Raw genomic sequence first — 18,545 nt, 5'->3', positions numbered from 1 at the left:
GGCAGCTCTAGATAGCTCTGTGGTCCCCCCTGTGGCCTGACTCTGGACCATGGGAACCCGTGAAAACGCTCTGTGCCATTTTAGTTCCTGGCCCCCCAGCTGCTTACATGTCTCTCCAGTAGCCCCTGAGCCCCCATAATCTGTGAGGAGCCAGAGATGATGAAAGGAGGCTCCAGAGGCCAGAGTCCATAGCGATCCTAGCTGGAATCACCTCTAAAATTATTTAACCTCATTTTTTTAATTGGATTTTTAATGACAGAAGTGATACCAATGCATGTCAAAAATCCAAACAAGATAGAAATCCATAAAGTAAAAAAGCAAAAGCCTTTGTCTTTGCTACCACCCCATCCTACACACAAAGGTGATTCTGGTTAACTGAGTAACTGTGAGAACAATCTGGCTGATATCTTTCAAGATTGTGTGTGGGTGTGTATTTTCAACAACAACGCTTCACACACACATATAAATGCACTTACATAATAGCTAGAGTTTTATTTTATTAATATGGTGCATACTCTGTACATTCTCTATCTTTTTTAATTTAATAATGTATCATGGAAATCTTCCCGTGTCTTATTAACTTAGTTTATTTTTTTTCTCAGGTACATAACATCCCAGTGTACAGATATACTGTAATTTATTTAATCATTTCCTGCTGGAGAATATTTAGGCTGTGTGCAATTTTTGATTTTACAACAGTGCTGCAGTGAACATCTTTGAACATATATCATTGTGTACTTGGAGTAATGCTCCTCAGGATAGATTCCTTTGTTGGGTCAAGAGTCAAGGTTGTTCAATTTTAAACGCCACCTTGTTGAAGTCATTCTATTGAACAAAGATTATTGAGCACCACCAGAGAGCCTGTTGCTGTGCTGGAGCTCTTGGGAATAGAGTTGGTTTTATTAAAAAGCCCCTTCACCCTCATCTTCAAAGATTTGCAGGAGTGGGGGGGTAAACAATGACAAATAGGCAGAAATGCTTCTAATCCAGCATGCTCCATACACCCGGAGAAGCAAGGCCCCAAGGAAGTTGCAATGAAAGAGCCCTCGATTCTGACAGGGATTCGGGCAGGGCTGCAGAGAGGAGGGGAGATGCCAAAAGGTGTGCCTCCCTACTCCTCCCGGGAGCCCATCTGTGAGGCTGGGTGTTCAAGAAGAAATTTGTTCTAAAGAATTATGATGCTCCTGCATTTTCTCCTACACAAAGAAGGAAATCTCGGCTGTACGCCCTTTCCTTTCCTCCTCTTGGCACTTTCTGATTGATGATTGGAAATGATGGCAATACATAAACTATTTTTCTTTTTATTTTATGACCTGGTAATAGCAGTAACATATTTCCAGTAAATGTTTTCTATCGCAATAAAAAAGTTGTAACAAGACTAGAAATGGGTATAGTTAAACCCTAAAGAAATCATACTTTCAGAACTGTGGATTGAGGCAGTAACTCTGTAAATTATTTAACTTAGAGAAAGGTCCCCTCCACCCCAAAAAACTCAGGGCAAGCAGCTGGTGTTCACTCTGAGTGCTCGTTGGATAGATGCCTGCTATGCGGGCTGGGGGAGCCTCCAGTTTTGACCCCCATAAGACCCAACTACTCTCTGTCTTCCCACCTAGTTTCCCACCCAACAGCTTTACTCCTTTCTGAACCAATAAATCATCTCAACCTTACAATTCTTTTTTTCAACCCCCAAATCAAGAAGATTCTAGTACGCTCTATCTGGAATACAGTGTGGTAGCGTGGTTAAGAGCACGGGCTCTGGAATCACACACCTGGATTCTTGTCCTGGACACGCTGTGGGCACATGACTTAACCACTCCACATTTTTTTCTCCTCTGTAAAAGGAGGATGATAATGGGGCCTCCCTCATAGAGTTTTATGATTCAGAGTGCTAATGCATGTAAAGTGCTTTGTTAAGGGCCAGGAGTCCTCAGTGTCGCTTACTGTTGTATTTAAAAAAAAGGGTAAATTGATGATTTTATTAAATTTGCAAAGCAGTACAACCACCAACATTTATTGAGTGCTTATTACGTCGTTGGCACTGTGTTACACAATCTTTGCAGTTACCCCACAAAGGTTTAGATCAGCTAATGTGCCCAGTGTCACATGGCTTGTAAAAAAGCCAATATTTTAATCAAGGTCTTTCTGACTCCAAAACCATTGTCTAACCGCCACATGTCCACCTGCTAGGATTAGATACTCAGCAGGAGCAGAGATGGTAAAACTGGTTAAAACTCCTCAAAAGTAGTTCTGTCTTACACAGTCATGGCCTCCTTTGGCTAACGAAGATTCTGGAGCAGATAGTGTTGAGAAACTATGCTCTAAGAACTCCACGGCCAGGCAGAAAAAAAAAAAAGAAAAAAAAAAGGCATTTCCTTTCCTAATTGCAGGCAGAGCAGCCTGCTTCTCAGCTGGTCCTTGTTTAGGGCCTGTGACTCTTCAGAGAATGAAGGTCTGCTTTTTCTGGTTGTCCGGTGTCCTTAACATGCTCTAAAAATTAGGCCTTTCCAGCCTTTGTCTTTAATTTCTGATTCTAGCTGACACCTTCATTAATGGTCCAGTACAAGCTTTCTGTCAACTTGAAGACTACTGTGTAAAAGTGGTTTTGCTGTCCTATCAATAATGGTCATAATTTCCCCAATACTCTCATCAGCAGTGAATTGAGTCTTGCAGCAAAGAAATGGAAACCCCAGTGCAGTGGTTTTAAAGTGATTTGTCTTGTAGACGGCGTCTTATTTCAGTAAAATCAGGTCAGTGCGGCACTGCTGGGTCAGATGTAAGTCTGATACAAATTACTTGGAGGAAATTGATCATTTGAACGTTAGGTTATTTTTAACTACTGTAGCTTTTTAATATCTCTTTTTTTTCCCTTTATTTACATCTGTTTTAATAAACTTTAACCATCATCATCAGGCATATTAAATGTCTTCTCAGTTTCAGCCAAGCCTGTGAGGATAGGAAAGAGTACCCTCTACCCACCTCGCAGGAGTGACCTTCCCTGCACAGTTTAGGGGTTTGCCACAGTTATGGCCTTGTTTAAACACTTAAGCCCACTCCTCCTCATCCGCCGGCTGGCCCCCTTACTGGGGTTTGTTTATTGCACAGACTGGCCCCTTGACCAGTCTGTTCTTCATTGCTATTGAAAGTTAATGGGGGCAAAATTGCATTCCCAAACATTTGAACCTGAAGTGGCCAGGGCCGAACTTAGTTGATCTCTGGTGATCGGTTCAATTTAGTTACGATTTTTTGCCATTAGGCTGGGGCTGAATGATGGTGATTTGGTTGAGGCCAAATGTCTGAAGAAAATTGGCTCTCTGATAAGAGTGCTGTTATCAGAGGGGGCTCCCTTCTCATTTACATTTAGATGAGTATTGATTATTTATTTACTCAGAGAAGTGAGATTCGTTTCCAATCTTATCTTTCTCGTCTCTGCTTGTCAGCAGAAAGAGAGATAGAGCTCCTGACATCAGGCCAAGATAACAGCACTTTGTAGTAAAGATAAAAGTTGGAATGGGCCTTTTTCTAGTCTTGACTGAAAGGATAAGTTTTAAAAATTAGAACTGATGGGTCATGCTTTCAAAACCTTTCCTGAAGGTTTTGCAGTTTAACTAGGCAGGAGAATTGGTTTATTGGAACAGCCTTGGTCTTTCTTCTTTTGTAATAGGAATTGTATTTAATTTGATTATATTCGGCTGTTTCACTGAGAGCAAATTGTGTATTGGCTCAGAAGAGGCTAAAGTGTGACCTTATTGTCATGTCAGCTTGTTCCTTTTTTATTATTTAAATTCCAAATTATCCAATCTGAGCCTCAGAGGGGGTATAAGCTACAGTGGCTATCACTTGAATATAATTCAGTGCTTACATTAAGATCAAGCAGAAAATGATTATAGTCTCCCCTAGAGGAAGAGTTGTAAGTGATGGCAATGACACTAAAGGCAGATATTTTAGAATAGCTGATGTTGGGTCTGGGCTCTGATATTGACAGCGTCAGCTTGTCAGGGGTGGCTTTGGCTCAGTGAGGAACTCGGGATTCAGCCAGCCCCTGCCGTAGAGCAGGCAAGGCTTGGCACAGTTTGCCTCGAATGGACCTCCCTGCCACCAGTCTCCTCCAGCCCATTACCCACAGTGTCACCGGAAGAATCTTACCACAGTGTAAAGCTGATTATGTCACTTCCCTGCTCTGGTAGCATCTGTTGCTTATAACAGAGAATCCAAATCTTGACCGACAGTCTGGGCCAAGCCTGCCAACCCGCTTCCCCTCGCACCCCAACACGAGCCTAGGCCTTGTCCACACTGAATTTCCCTCAGTCCGTGTGGGCTCTTCAGTCCCTCCTTGCTTTTGGACATGGTATTCCCTCTGTAGAAATGCACTGTTTCCCCTGGGTCATCTGGCTCTGAGTCCTCCTTCAAGACTCTGCTCAGGGGGCGCCTGGGTGGCGCAGTCGCTTAAGCGTCCGACTTCAGCCAGGTCACGATCTCGCGGTCCGGGAGTTCGAGCCCCGCGTCGGGCTCTGGGCTGATGGCTCAGAGCCTGGAGCCTGTTTCCGATTCTGTGTCTCCCTCTCTCTCTGCCCCTCCCCCGTTCATGCTCTGTCTCTCTCTGTCCCAAAAATAAATAAACGTTGAAAAAAAAAAAAATTAAAAAAAAAAAAAAAAGACTCTGCTCAAATGTTTCCGTCTTGGGGAAGTGGAAGTTCAGTGCTTCCCTCTTCTCTGTTTCCACAGCACCTTACCGGTCCCTGCCTGAAGGGGAGCACTGATTGGGCTCTTTGGATAATAGCTGCTCCTGGGTCTTGCCACCTCCCCCAGCCTGCCTGAAGGCAGGAATCACCAATTATTCATGTCTGTGGCTGGGACATTGTTGATGCTTAGAATATGTTTGTTCTATGGACAAGCGGATGGCATCGTAACTTCGCCTCTCCTTCGATATCTGTGCTGCCGTGCTCAGCTCTGTGACCTTTGCTCATCATTTTTAGACTATTTTTGTAGAACCTAAGCCTAGGGAACCTTAGGAATCCTGGCTGCCAAACAAGTCTCTCATCTTGTAGCTTAAAAGCAAACCTGTTTAAACAGATACGTACCCTCTCCCACCCTACACCCCTGCCTGGGACACACATGAGAAAGGATATGACATCTGCTTTGACGCAGCATTCCCCACCACCATGTATTGTCCCTTAGTAGGGCTGTCAGCCTGTTGGGACTCTTGGCCTAGGGGGTATACTTGCACCTCCCACAGCCATCTCTGTTCCTATGCTAGCAGGAACAGCCGCCAGCACTGAGCACTGTGCTAAGGAGTCAAGGATCGTCTCTTCTAATCCTCACAGCAGCCTTCTGAGGGAGTTGTGTTGTCCTCATTTTACAGATGAGAAAATACACAGAGATCACGTAACTTCCCCAGAATGCATATCTGGTTGTGTTACTCCCTGAGAGGGTGCAAGCACCTGGAGTTTCCTGCTCAGAATCCAGCGTTTCCTCTTACTGGCTCATACTTCATCTTTTTTCTGGCTACAAGAAGCTCTTTCAGATTAAAGCAGCTCTTGAAGCTGGTGAATGAAAAATAATTGACATGAAGGCACGTCCGCGGAAGTATTCCACCTTCGACTTCCTCATTTTTCTCCAGACAGGTTTCTTCAGACCCTCAAACTTGTTCTGATGCTCAGCAATAATAACGATAGGTTCATTCATTTATTTATGACTTCAATCCAAAGAGCATTTGGAACATAGACACCCTTACAATAGGATAAAGATACACGTATTGAACAACTACATGAAAGGAAAAGGAAAATAAAAGATCCAGAGGGTTCATTGTCCTGGAAATGCGTGCCCAGTCAGCACAGTTGGGTCACATGTTTAATGCTGAGCTTCCTAACGGGCAAAGGAGAAAGGGACGCTATCAGTTAGTTACAGGATTTATGTTAAACTGTCTAAAGATACAAAAGAGCAAGCCAGTTGCCCCAAGAAAGTGCAGCTTTTACCGAGAGGTCTGAAGGAGGTTTCTCCCCTTATTTCTTTAGAAATAAGATGCAGAATGGTTGAGGCTATGGTCTCTCTCTTGGGGCTTCTACACTTGCCTCCCATTGAATTTCAACTCTCAGCTGGCTCTCAGCTATTGAGGAATTGTGTGCTAAAACCTTTTATGTTTCAGCCAAGGATTGAAGGGATAGAGGAAGCTGGACTGACCATGTATGTATCCACCGTCCAACAGTTACTACAGATTTTCTTTGAAACTTATGTGCTGAGATGTTTGCCTCAGGTTTACAAAATCCCATAAAAAATCCTGCCTGGGTATTATAACTTGGAACCCTCCCAAAGTGCCCAGAGCAGTATTTTGTTCCTAGACTGTCCAGTGACATGGTGTTACTGCAATAAATACATCATTGGAATGCCCAAGCAGGCTTCCTTGTCGCTGCATAGTAACTGCTTTGCGGAATCTTCCTTTTGTGTCCACATCGACTGTGAAGTAGAAGGCATGTGGCTTCATGCGCAGCTGTGACATTTTAAAGCCTCTTTCCAAAGGTGGATGTTGCCTTGAGAGCTATGTCCTATACCTTGTGAAAGAGACTTTTATATTTTATAAAATCATTTCCTTAGCAAAAATTTATTAATAGAAACTGACCTCACAGCTTGTCTTTTTAAAATGGTTTTGGCTGCTGTTTTTTCTTTTCTCCCATGTCAGCTGCCTAAAAATTAAGCATTTGATAGAAACTGTAAGTTGATAGATCTAGTAGGTCTGGGTTGTCATAATCTTGATTATCATTACCAGACTTTTATTAAAAACTCGTTATGAGGGAGGCGATGTGGTTCGTACATGTTGCAGAGTGCAGCCCTGGCTATGAATCCTAATCCCACCACTTCCTCTGGGACCTTGAGCCAGTTATTTAGCCTTTGTAAGCCCCAGTTTCTTCCCCTATAAAATGGAATTCATATTCTTTACATCCTAGGGTGACAAATCAGGCGATCTCTATAAAAGGTCTGGTAGAGTACCTGGCACATAGTAGGCCCTGTTAATGTTATGATCTCTTAGTTTTGTTACAGTCCTGTGATGAGGATGTGGATGACAATTGACACTAGGTAGCACTATTCACGTATCCAACACTGCTCTGCTTTACAACTATTAACTCGTTAAATCCTCAGATAGGCCCATGAGGTATTATTATCTTCCCCGTCTTACAGATGAATAAACTGAGCGAGGTTGAATTGCCCCAGAGTCATACAGCTAAGCTGCTCAGCCAGGACTAGACCAAGGCAATCTGGCCCCAAGCCCATACCCTTAGCCACCAGCTTAAGTTGCTTCTCATACACACCCTGCCTCTCATTACACATATGGCTTGAAGTTATCAGTCTGGCCTTTTCAGGGGAAAGTGTATATGACAGGCTTTCCATGTGAGGGGTCTTCTCCACTCTTCAGGCAAGAATTAGGAGAGAAGTTGATATTTGTAAGAGGCAATTTACCATTTCGGTTTTGATCTCAAGTCTCATCTAGAGCTTAACCACCCTGCTGTCCCTAAAGTCAAGACCTATCAGTCTTTTGCTAAGTTCATAAATAGGTTTCCAAGTTGGTCTTTAGCTTTTATGGAAGAGTGGAGGGAGTACCCAGGGCAGAAGATGACGCTCAGAATTTCAGTTACTGACAAAACTGGGCACACATAGGCATATTCTTAAGGAAAGATGGAAGGAGAGAGTCTTCCTGGATGGATGGAAAAATAAGGTGATCCTGTCTTCATAAGGACCCAGGATACAGCCATTGGACAGGATATTTAGTATGTATGGATTTCATTAAAATAAATTATTTCAGATCATTTTCAGTTTGAATTTATAGAAAACCACAAGTTAAGTGATTCAGAACCCAAATGAAACAACAAATCTACAAAAATCTATAGTATGGTATAAACTATGGCCTCTTTATAATTGACCAGTAATTTATAGTTCACTAGAGAAAGAAAGGTTCAAAACACACAGGCTTCAGAGCTTAAGACCCTTGGGTTTTATTTCCCCTGTCCTACTTCCTACCTTTGTGATCTTGGGCAAGTTACTTCACCCTGCCAACCTTCAGGGTCCCAGCCTTCAGGGTCCCAATCTGTCAAATGGGGATAATAGTATCTGCCTCTTAGAGTTGCTGTGAGCATACACTAAGGTAACATGTGGAGAGTGTTTGGCATATAATAGCCATTCAGTAAGTGAGAGTCATCATCATATTAGGCTTCAGGGAGAAAGTCCTAAAGCTACTTTCACGAAAGAAACTGTTTTAATAGAAATATCTGCAAGACCTAAGAAACAAGAGAGTACATGTTGAATGATGGCAGTTATGACTTTGAGAGTGGTGCAGGGGCTCATGTTTGGGGACAAGGAACCTTTCCTAGTACCCCCTGCCCTCCCCTCCTCCCGCAATTTCCCTCATCATGTTTCCCAGACAGCTGCAGAGACTGGAAGGAAAAGAGTGCAAAGGAGACCAGCCTGAAATAACCCTGATGCACCCAGGCCTTGGCTCCCAGCGATCGGGAAAGGGGTGGCTTGTTTACAGTCCAGCTGTCAGGCACACAGCTCCAGAAGCCCAACCCTCTGTACCCTGGGCTCAGAGTCAGACTACGCAAGCCTAGGTTACAGGGTTACTTAAGATGAAAATAGCGAGCTACATAAACAGACGAATGTCTGGTTTTGATTAAATTATCGCATGTGAAAGGCCCATTAGAGATGCCACAACGTGTGGTGATTATGGTATCCTCAGAAAAATGGTGTAGTAAGAGATCAGAAGACTTATAAGTATATATGACATATTTTAAATGATAAAAGTAGCCTTTATTATAGGAAATGTAAAAAATACAGAAAAACACTAAGGAAAAATAAAAACACTCATTATCCCACTATCCAGTACAACCACTATTCACGTTTTTTAATGTTTATTTATTTTTGAGAGAGAGAGACAGAGACAGAGCATGAGCTGGGGGAGGGGCAGAGAGAGAGAGGGATACATTGAATCTGAAGTAGGCTCCAGGCATGAACCTTGAGATCATGACCTGAGCCAAAGTCAGAAGCTTAACTGACTGAGCCACCCAGGCGCCCCAGCACTGTTCACATTTTGGAAATAGCTTTGCAGTCTTTTTTCCCCTCTGTGACTTTACATATATTTTTTCACAATTGCAATCATCCTGCATATATTGTGTTATAGTTTGCCATTTTCATAAAATAGCATATTATAAACATGTTTTATAAAATTAAGTATTTCTGCAGCATCACTTTTAATATCTCTATGGCATTTCACAATATTTTGTTTAATCAGTCCCCTGTTGTTCTATCTAGAGTGTTCCCAAATTTCGGCTGTCATAAAAAAAAATGAATTATTATAGCTAAACTGTGTACCTGATTTCACTGTAAATCCATAGAGGTGGATGTCAGTGTCTTGCCCATTGTGTTGCTGGGAGGTACTGGGGGTGGGGCCGCCCAAGATTGTTTGACAGGCCAGCGTCTTAGAAAGTAGCTGTCTAGGTTCAGCAGTGACTCCCTTCCTAGTGGGCTGAAAGGCCCACAGCTATGAAAGGTAGGTGTTAGGGAGGGGAAAGGAGAGGGTGGATGGGAATCTTCTCACCAACTAAGTTTTCTGAAAGTTCAGCTGGGCATGATTTTTCTGTGATTACTTCCACCAGTGACATCAGGAATCAACAGCAAACATGCCTGGTAATTGACAGATATCAGTGGCAAGTGACAGGTATTGAATACTAGGAATTACCTGTGTTTTCATACCTTTATTTGCTAAATCTTTTTGAAATGAAAATATAACTGGTGTATAATGTTGACCTGAATGTAGCATATTAGAGTTTATAGGAATCATGTAGGCTTCTGAGCATGTATTTGCATAAACAGTTGTATAAGTATTTTGAGCATTGTTTACTTAGTAAAAGTTTAAGAGCTATCTGTAGTGTTAAAAAAGACTGAACGTGTGTAATAACTCTGAGAATTGCTGATGAAATACCAATTAGAGGAAAGAGGGACTGTCCCATGAAACTGCAGTGCTCTCAGTGAACATAGAACATAGGCGAGGAGAATGACACGGAGGAGGTGAGCGAAATGCCTTCAATTGCTGAGGGAGAAGTACTGGGTGTGAATAACAGCAAGCTGACAACAGCTGAAGAACATATCCAAAAATATGTGTTCTGCCCGGGAGCCCCGGAAGGCCCGGAAGGCCTCTGATGCTTTCCTCAGATCTCTTACAGCCCTCCTCTGTCTGACCAAACATGCCTTTCAGAGTCAAAATAAGAAGACAGTTTCTTACACCTCTAATCTTTTCAATAACCATTAACAACAGGAGTAGTCTTTTGAATCTGATCATTGGACCCGTTAGGTGTTATCTCAGAAGAACAAGATTGTCATTTGGCTTGACAAAGAAATACATGAATAAATGTATAAAATGCCCAGTGTTTTATTAAGATCTGCCAGAACCCCCTGTGTGACACAGGATGGCTAGTATTCCTGGTTTTCAGTATTATTGAACCTGTGTCTTTGTGTTTTCATGAATGTTTCAACAAAAACATGAATCAGCAGCCACTGTCTATCACTGTAACCCTGAAAGCAGAGAATTTTTTTTAACCTTACCTGCTTTTTAAATTTTTTTTGAATTTTGGGGCTGTCATCATATTAGAATTCTACACATACTTTATCCCTGCTTACAATTGATTATGCATTATTATATAGTGATTATTAATAAGTACTTCTGTAGGAGTGCTTCCTATGAGGCAGGTGCATTACTAAGTATTTTTCCTGAATCATCTGTAATCGTCACAGTAATCTTTAAGGTATAAGCATTTCCCCCATCACATATTAGGGAACAGAGGCTCCGAGAGGGTAGGTTACCTTCCTGCTACCTGAGAAACCAGGTAACCCTGTTGTGATTCCAGGTCAGTCTGACTCAAAAGCCATCTGCCTTTCTGGGGGAGCTGAGCAAAAACGGAGCTGATAATGGAACAAACAAGTGTGTGGAACCTTGTGGGGGAAAAAAAAAAACAAAACCCAAACTCTTCCTTCTTGGATAGCTAGAGCCCTCAGACAGACCAGCATTTTCCTAATGCTTAAATCAGCTTTTTGCCAGTATTTGGGTGTTTTGTTTTGTTTTTTTCAATATTAAATTCACTGTTTCAGACTTCCTCCCCTCCTCCTGCCCCTTTGATCTTCCAGGCCCTCAGTACCGCCTGGAGAAGCAGAGTGAGCCCAATGTCGCCGTGGACCTGGAAAGCACTTTGGAGAGCCAGAGCGCATGGGAGTTCTGCCTGGTCCGCGAGAACAGTACGTTGGCCTCCTCGCTCCATGCCCGCTTTGTCCGTTGCAAACATGCTTAGGAGTCCTGTGTTTGGGAACACTCAGTGGTCTGGCTTCCCTTGGCAGCTTTGAGATGACTTTTTTTCCCAAGGCAGAGCTCAGCCTCCGTGCCAAAAGGGTGTCCCAAAATGAAATGATTGATTTTATGCATTTTGGTAAAAAGTCTGCATCCTGTTTAGCACTCTGTGATTAATATTTTTCTGTTGAACTGTATCTTCCTAAGTTAGGAGCAGCCCTGGAAGCAGCTTAGAAATAAATATGAGGCCTTTTCTGAGGAAAGACTATTTTGTACATAAAACAACTGGCCCCTGTCAGTATCACTGTTCAGAGTTCTAGTTTTAGAAAATTCTGTTTGCATATTTCTTAGCAGGAGGCAATGTAGTGTTTCCCAGAGCTATGCTGTAAACCCTTTTAAAACTTCGGTTAATTTCTTTCATTTTTTTTCTTTAGTTTCCAAGTTGTGAATCTTTGCCATTCCCTCCTCTATACTCCCGCTGACTTACGGGGCAGGTGACATGAAAACTGAGATTATGGCAGCCAATTCTCTGCAGTTATTCCTGCTTTGGGGCATTTACAGAGGCTGTTTCTTCTGTGAGGAGCACACTTTCCCCCACTCCAGTTAACTCTCACCCTTTGTCTCTGTTCAAATGTCACATCTTCAGAAAGGCCACCTGTGATCTCCCTGTCCCCTGTCACCTAAACCTAATCCGTTCCTCATTTGGGTGCCCTGTTAGGTTCTGTCTCAGAGCATACTACTTTTTCTTCATTTTATATATATATATATATTTCTGTTTATAATTATATATTTTTCTCAATGATTGTTTGATTATCTCCCCCACTAGATTGTCAAGTCTGTGAGCACATCTTTGGCTCATACCAGGTTGTCCCTCATTATTTCAGCAAATACTTGTTCATCATTCACTCTAGGCCGGTACTGTGGAACTTAGTAAATAAAGAATGAATGAATGAATGAATGAATGAATGAATGAATGAATGAATGTCAGTTTTTAGTCATGCCACTGGCCCTCTAAGCAAGACCAGCCTACTACTCATTGACCAGGGGCCCTGGCAGCCTCTGCTGGAGAGGCATGCACAAATTTCACCAGAATAGTGAAACACGATCTTGCCCTTAGCAACAAATTCTCAAAGGCAGAAGGTTGGTATCCCCACAGACTGCCGCCGGTTATAAGTATCTTATATAAATATGCAAAGAAATAAAAATTAATTGGATTCCCAAATGCTCCAAAAATTCAAATAAGTAGTAAAAAAAAAAAAAAAAATGTTTATCCCTGTCAACAATCTAAGATAGAAACATTTTAAAGCAACAATGTAACTCTTTTCACCAATTAAATAAGCTAGGTGTTTCCGAAAGAGTCCTTATTGCTAGGGAGAAATAGGCATATTCAAATACCTAAGTTAAGGTAAGTTAATGTAACTGAAAGTATCAAGAGACTTAAAGATGTTTTCCCTGGCGTGTCTTTTTTTTTCTCCTTTTTAATTTTTTTTTAACATTCATGTATTTTTGAGAGACAGGACACAAGCAGGGGAGGGGCAGAGAGAGAGGGAGACACAGAATCCAAAGCAGGCTCCAGGCTCTGAGCCGTCAGCACACAGAGCCTGACGCAGGGTCCGAACCCACAAACCATAAGATCATGACCTGAGCCAAAGTCGGATGCCCAACCAACTGAGCCACCCAGGTACCCCCTCCCTGGCATTTCTGCTTTTGGGAATCTATCTTAAGGAGAAAAAATCTAAAATGCAAAAAATGTTTATGTGTATGATAGTTGTTAGATATTTATGATGTCTAACACTAGAAGAGTAGTCAAATAAGGTATATCTCTATATTGGAAAATTGTGCAGGCATCACCTTTTGGTAAAGGCAGACTAAGTAGCTTGGACAAATTCCCCCACTGAAGGTAACTTAAAAAGCTGATTTTTTTTAAAAAGCTGATTAAAATACGTAAATCCTCACCCTAAAGTCATCAGAAAGCATGAGAAATAAAATAATTAATGGTCTATATCTGGAAGAAGATTGAACCAAAAGAAGGGAGATCAATACCTAGGAACAATTTTGTCCTGACATCATCTGAATTTGAGGACTACAATATTTAAAGGAAATTTTACCACCTTCAAATTCATATATTACAAAAGAAGAAAGTCCAAGAAGTAATAAGCTAAGCATTCAGCTCAAGAAGTTAGAAAAGAAACCAAATAAAGAAACATAAAGAAAATAAAAAGAAAGAAGCAATAAAGAGCATAAATTAATGAAATAGAATCTTTAGGGACATCAAAATCAAAGTTCTTAGAAAACACTAATAAATTACTAAACCTCTGATAAAATGGATCAAACACAAGAAATAATAGAAACAAATAGTAATAAAAATGAAAAGGAGGTTTATTATCTGTTTAATAACTACAGAGCCTGCAGTTATTAACAGATAATATGAAATTAGTTTGAAAACCTCCATACCAAAAATTGTGAAAATGTATATGAAATGACAAATCCCTAAAAAGAAAAAGGAAAAAAAAAAAAAAAAAAAAGACAGCTTACCAACATTGACAGAAGAAGAAATAGAAAACTGGAATATTCCTGTAACTATTTTGAAAATTGAGTTCACGATTAAAAATCTGTCCACAAAGAAAACTCACATCTGGGTGATTTTGCTAGCTAGTTCTGCCAGATACTTCAGGAAGAAATAACTCCCGTCTTACATCAACTATTCCGAAGAAAAGAAAAAAGTGACACTCTCTGATTCAGTTTAAGAAACTGTCTCAGTCTTGTTACCAAACCCTAATAAGACCATACAACACAGAAAATTTAAATAGATGCAAATATCCTAAATAATATTAAACTGAATTCAGTATTAAGGGAATAATATAGCATTCCCACGTTGGGTTTATTCAAAGAATTCAAGGTTAGTTTAACATTAGAAAAACCCAGGCAGGATAATTTGCCACAATAGCAGATTAAAAGAACAATCATCGGGGCACCTGGGTGGTTCAGTTGGTTGAGCATCTGACTTTTTAGCTCAGGTCATGATCTCATGGTTCATGGGATTGAGCCCCATATCAGGCTCTGTGCTGACAGCTCAGAGCCTGGAGCCTGCTTCGGGTTCTGTGTCTCCTTTTTGCCCCTCCCCCACTCATGCTCTGTCTCTCTCTCTCTCTCTCTCTCTCTCTCTCTCAAAAATAAATAAAGATTTAAATTTTTTTTTTAAAAAGGAACAGTCATTTCAGAATATGTGGAATATTCAACCATTGTAAGTTGTGTTTACCAAGAGTTTTCATAACGGGAGAAATAACTTTGATGTAATATTAAGGAGGAAAAATGTCAAGGATACAAAACAAGCTATATGGACTAATATCAACTACGTTAAAAAGAATAGAAGGAAAGTGTCAAAATATTAATAGTGGTCTCTGGTTGGCAAGATTCTGTGTAATTCATTTTTGTTCCTCTTTATACTTATACTTTCTGGAGTTTCCATAATGAGCATCCATGACTTTCTAAGAAGAAAATGCAAACAAACAATAAGGTCAAGTTGATATAGATAAAGATTATGTAATGAGAGTAGCTCTTAGTTTAATAGTCCTTGTGACATTTGAGATCTCAAACCATGTACAGTGCCACACCATGGCTCACCAAAGGGGGAATTAGAATAGCACACCCCTTTGTAACTTGCTTAACTAATTTTTTTTAACCTTATGTAAGTGGGTAATCCTTCCCCCCTGTCATTTTCTTTCATCTTTAAAGAATCTAGTCTAAAACAAACTGGGGAGGGGCGCCTGGGTGGCGCAGTCGCTTAAGCGTCCGACTTCAGCCAGGTCACGATCTCGCTGTCTGTGAGTTCGAGCCCCGCGTCGGGCTCTGGGCTGATGGCTCAGAGCCTGGAGCCTGTTTCCGATTCTGTGTCTCCCTCTCTCTCTGCCCCTCCCCCGTTCATGCTCTGTCTCTCTCTGTCCCAAAAACAAATAAACGTTGAAAAAAAAAATTTTTTTTAAAATAATAATAAAATAAATAAATAAAACAAACTGGGGAAACTGATTCACAGGAGTTCTGTAGTGGATTCTGTTTCAGAATATTGACTCCTTGTTAAATGATTAAGAGGAAATATCATTTGTTAGCATCTTGGTAAATTTTTTGGATATGTAGTACTTAGGTAAAAAAAAATTCCTCAGGTAACAAAGTGTCTTCTAGTGAAAACTTCGCCTCTCTTCTCTCCCCTAGTTCTCCTTCCAGAGACCATAGTCGTTTCCAGTTTCTTTGGTGTCTTTCCAGGCATTGTCTGTACATACGCAAGCATGTTCTGATTACGGATGTGACTGTACCCCCTACGTACATATATATGCTGACATGTATGCAATGTACACGTACATTTGTTCTTCCTCTTTTTAGAAACAAATGATAGCAAACTTACCATTAATGTTCTCATCTTTCTCTTTTCATTTTAACAATACATTGTAGAGCTTTTTCATGTCAATCCACGTGCTGTTCCACATACAAATTCACCTCTTTCTGTTTTTTCTCTTTTTTTCAAATCTTTTTTTCACCTCTTTTTTTAACTGCGCCACAGTATTTCAAAGTGTACATAATTTCAAATCTGTTTTGTTTTGCTTTGCTTTGCTTTGCTTTGCTTTGTTTTGAAGATGAGGCCTATCGCTCATCCTAGGAAAGAGACACTGAGGATTGTTAGATAAAGCTTTGAAATCTGGGCTCTTCTTCTCACTCCACTTCTAAGCATGAGCACAGTCTTAAATAACTTGTGTGATATCTGTGAGCCTCAGCATCTTAAAGGATTCGCAAGAAATTCCAATTGTCTCGCTCTGAGTCAAAATCACTGTGTTCACGAAAGAAGCCCTCACCAGCATTTACAAAGGGCACAAGGCAGTCAGTGGTTTGAAAAAGTGGAATATTATAACTACTCTTCATAAAATGGAAGTAGTAAAAACAATTTACTCCTTTTCTAGAGAAGGGTTGTTTTTTGTTTATCTTTTTTAATTTATTTAATTTATTTAATTTATTTTTTTTTTTTTAAATTTTTTTTTTTCAACGTTTATTTATTTTTGGGACAGAGAGAGACAGAGCATGAACAGGGGAGGGGCAGAGAGAGAGGGAGACACAGAATCGGAAACAGGCTCCAGGCTCTGAGCCATCAGCCCAGAGTCCGACGCAGGGCTCGAACTCACGGACCGCGAGATCATGACCTGGCTGAAGTCGGACGCTTAACCGACTGCGCCACCCAGGCGCCCCTAATTTATTTTTATTTTAAGTAGCTCCAGTGTGGAGCCCAATGCAGAACTTGAACTCAAAACCCTGAGATCAAGACCTGAGATGAGATCAAGAGTCAGACACTCAACTGACTGAGCCACCCAAGTGCCCCAATCTTTGCTTTATTTTAAATAGAAATTCCAATGAGGAAAGACATATTGTTCTTCCAGTATTAAGAATAGCTTAAAATAGCTGTGTATTAAAAATTTGGGTTGAGACGTAAATATTTCAGAAATGGATTTTTTGCTTCTGTTGGTATGTTTGATCAGGACAAGCTTGCTGTCCATAAAGCCATTTTTTTTTACATTTATTTGTTTATTTTGAGAGACCATGCGTGAGTGGGGGACAGGCAGAGAGAGGGGGAGAAAGAGAGTATCAAGCAGGCTCCACGTTGTCAGTGTTGAGCCCAATGCAGGGCTCAATCCCATAAACCGCGAGCTCATGACCTGAGCCGAAATCAAAAATCAGATGCTTAACTGACTAAGCCACCCAGGCACCCCCATAAAGCCATTATAGAAGTGAGCTAAATTGTGAACATCTATTATGCATTGTTTAAGGGACTATGCTGTTGAGCCAGACTAAGGCAGTTTACATTCTGGCCCTGCCACTTACTGGCTGTGTGACCTTGAACAATTTACCTAACCTTTATTGAGTAGTTTATCTGCCCTCATAAGGTTGATAGAATTCAGTGAGTTTCAATAATCATAAAGTTCTTAGAATGGTGCCTGGCACATAATAAATACTCAATAAATGTTAACTGTAATTAATAAATAATGAAAGCAGCATTCTGTGGCTGACAGAGCAGATGGGCCACAGATGTGGAGATCTGGAATCATAGACCTGTCGGGGCCCACAAGGAGGTGTGTGATGGGAAAAGGAAGTGATACAGAATGGAGTGAGGAAGGGGAGTGGAGGGCAGGCATGTCTGTAATCTGTGTCATAAGATGAGAGAACTTGGAAGCAGGGTACTTTCCAGCATATATGCTTTGGGGTTCCAGAAGAGATGCATACCTTATAAGTAAAGCACACGACCGTAAAGGTAGATATAAGCCTTTCAGTTTTTCTTCCAAGTGGGATGGACATACCTTTGTATCAACCACATCAAAGGATGTTTTTTTAATGATTTATTTAGGCCTTATTGTAAGGCATTGTGCTAGACATTTTGCAAATGCTCTCTTTTTCTCTCTCTTTTTAAAGTTTATTTATCTTCAGAGAGAAAAAGTGTGCAAGCATGCATGTGCAAGCAGGGAAGGACAGAATCCCAAGCAGGCTCTGTGCAGTCAGCACAGAGCCCAGCTCGGGACTTGATCACACAAACCATGAGATGGTGACCTGAGCCGAAATCAAGAGTTGGATGTTTAACCAACTGAGCCATCCAGGTGCCCCTACAGATGCTCTTGTAGTTTTCATAACCACCCTATAAGATACTGTTCTAATTGTGGAGAGAAGTTGTTTGTGACTTACCCAAAGTTAGCTAGCCAACAAATGTCAGAACCAGAATCCTCGGTCAGCTGTCTGATTCCAGAGCCCACCCTGAGATTGTTGATAAAATAACCTAAATTTTCAATCCGAAGAATTGTGATGACCATTGTCTTACACACTCTGAGAGAGAAGCTTGCTAATGAAGCTAATATGACAAGAGTTTCTGCCTGGGGACTGAGAGCTAACATTTGTGCTTGGATCTTGGCTTAAATAAGAAAATGACAAGCCAAAGTCCTTGAGCTTTCCAGTTTGGATTCTTGTCTGATAATCTACTACATCCTTCAGCCAACTGTCTGCCAGAAGCTGGAATCAGACCAGAAGGAGACATGAGTACATTTTGGAGAGGATGTAACATTAGAAGACTCCCATTCTTGTCCAAGCATCTATATAAATCCTGGCACCAAACTGAGCCTCAATTTCCTTTTGTGCCACATGTTGCCGGTGACCTTTTCACTTACCCACTGATCACACATAGGTAGCCCATCCAGGTCCT

General features: G+C 41.1%; 1 protein-coding gene across 9 annotated transcripts in view; it reads left to right on the top strand.

The window, feature by feature from the left end:
• The window catches only part of MAPKAP1 (MAPK associated protein 1), a 245,531-nt gene that overhangs the window by 169,835 nt on the left and 57,151 nt on the right, over positions 1–18,545 (top strand). For 8 of the 9 annotated variants that reach the window (XM_045470125.1, XM_045470121.1, XM_045470127.1 and 5 more), the window contains one exon: positions 11,164–11,271. The exons of the other annotated variant lie outside the window; for it this stretch is intronic. In XM_045470125.1, the coding sequence (XP_045326081.1) occupies positions 11,164–11,271 (108 nt within the window). The remainder of the gene's footprint in view (positions 1–11,163; positions 11,272–18,545) is intronic. 9 annotated transcript variants of the gene reach the window in all.

The sequence above is a fragment of the Leopardus geoffroyi genome, chromosome D4 (assembly GCF_018350155.1).
Source record: "Leopardus geoffroyi isolate Oge1 chromosome D4, O.geoffroyi_Oge1_pat1.0, whole genome shotgun sequence".
NCBI classification, from domain to species: Eukaryota; Metazoa; Chordata; class Mammalia; order Carnivora; family Felidae; genus Leopardus; species Leopardus geoffroyi.
The sequence above is the reverse complement of the archived record's forward strand: the minus strand, read 5'-3'. Positions and strand labels throughout refer to the sequence as shown.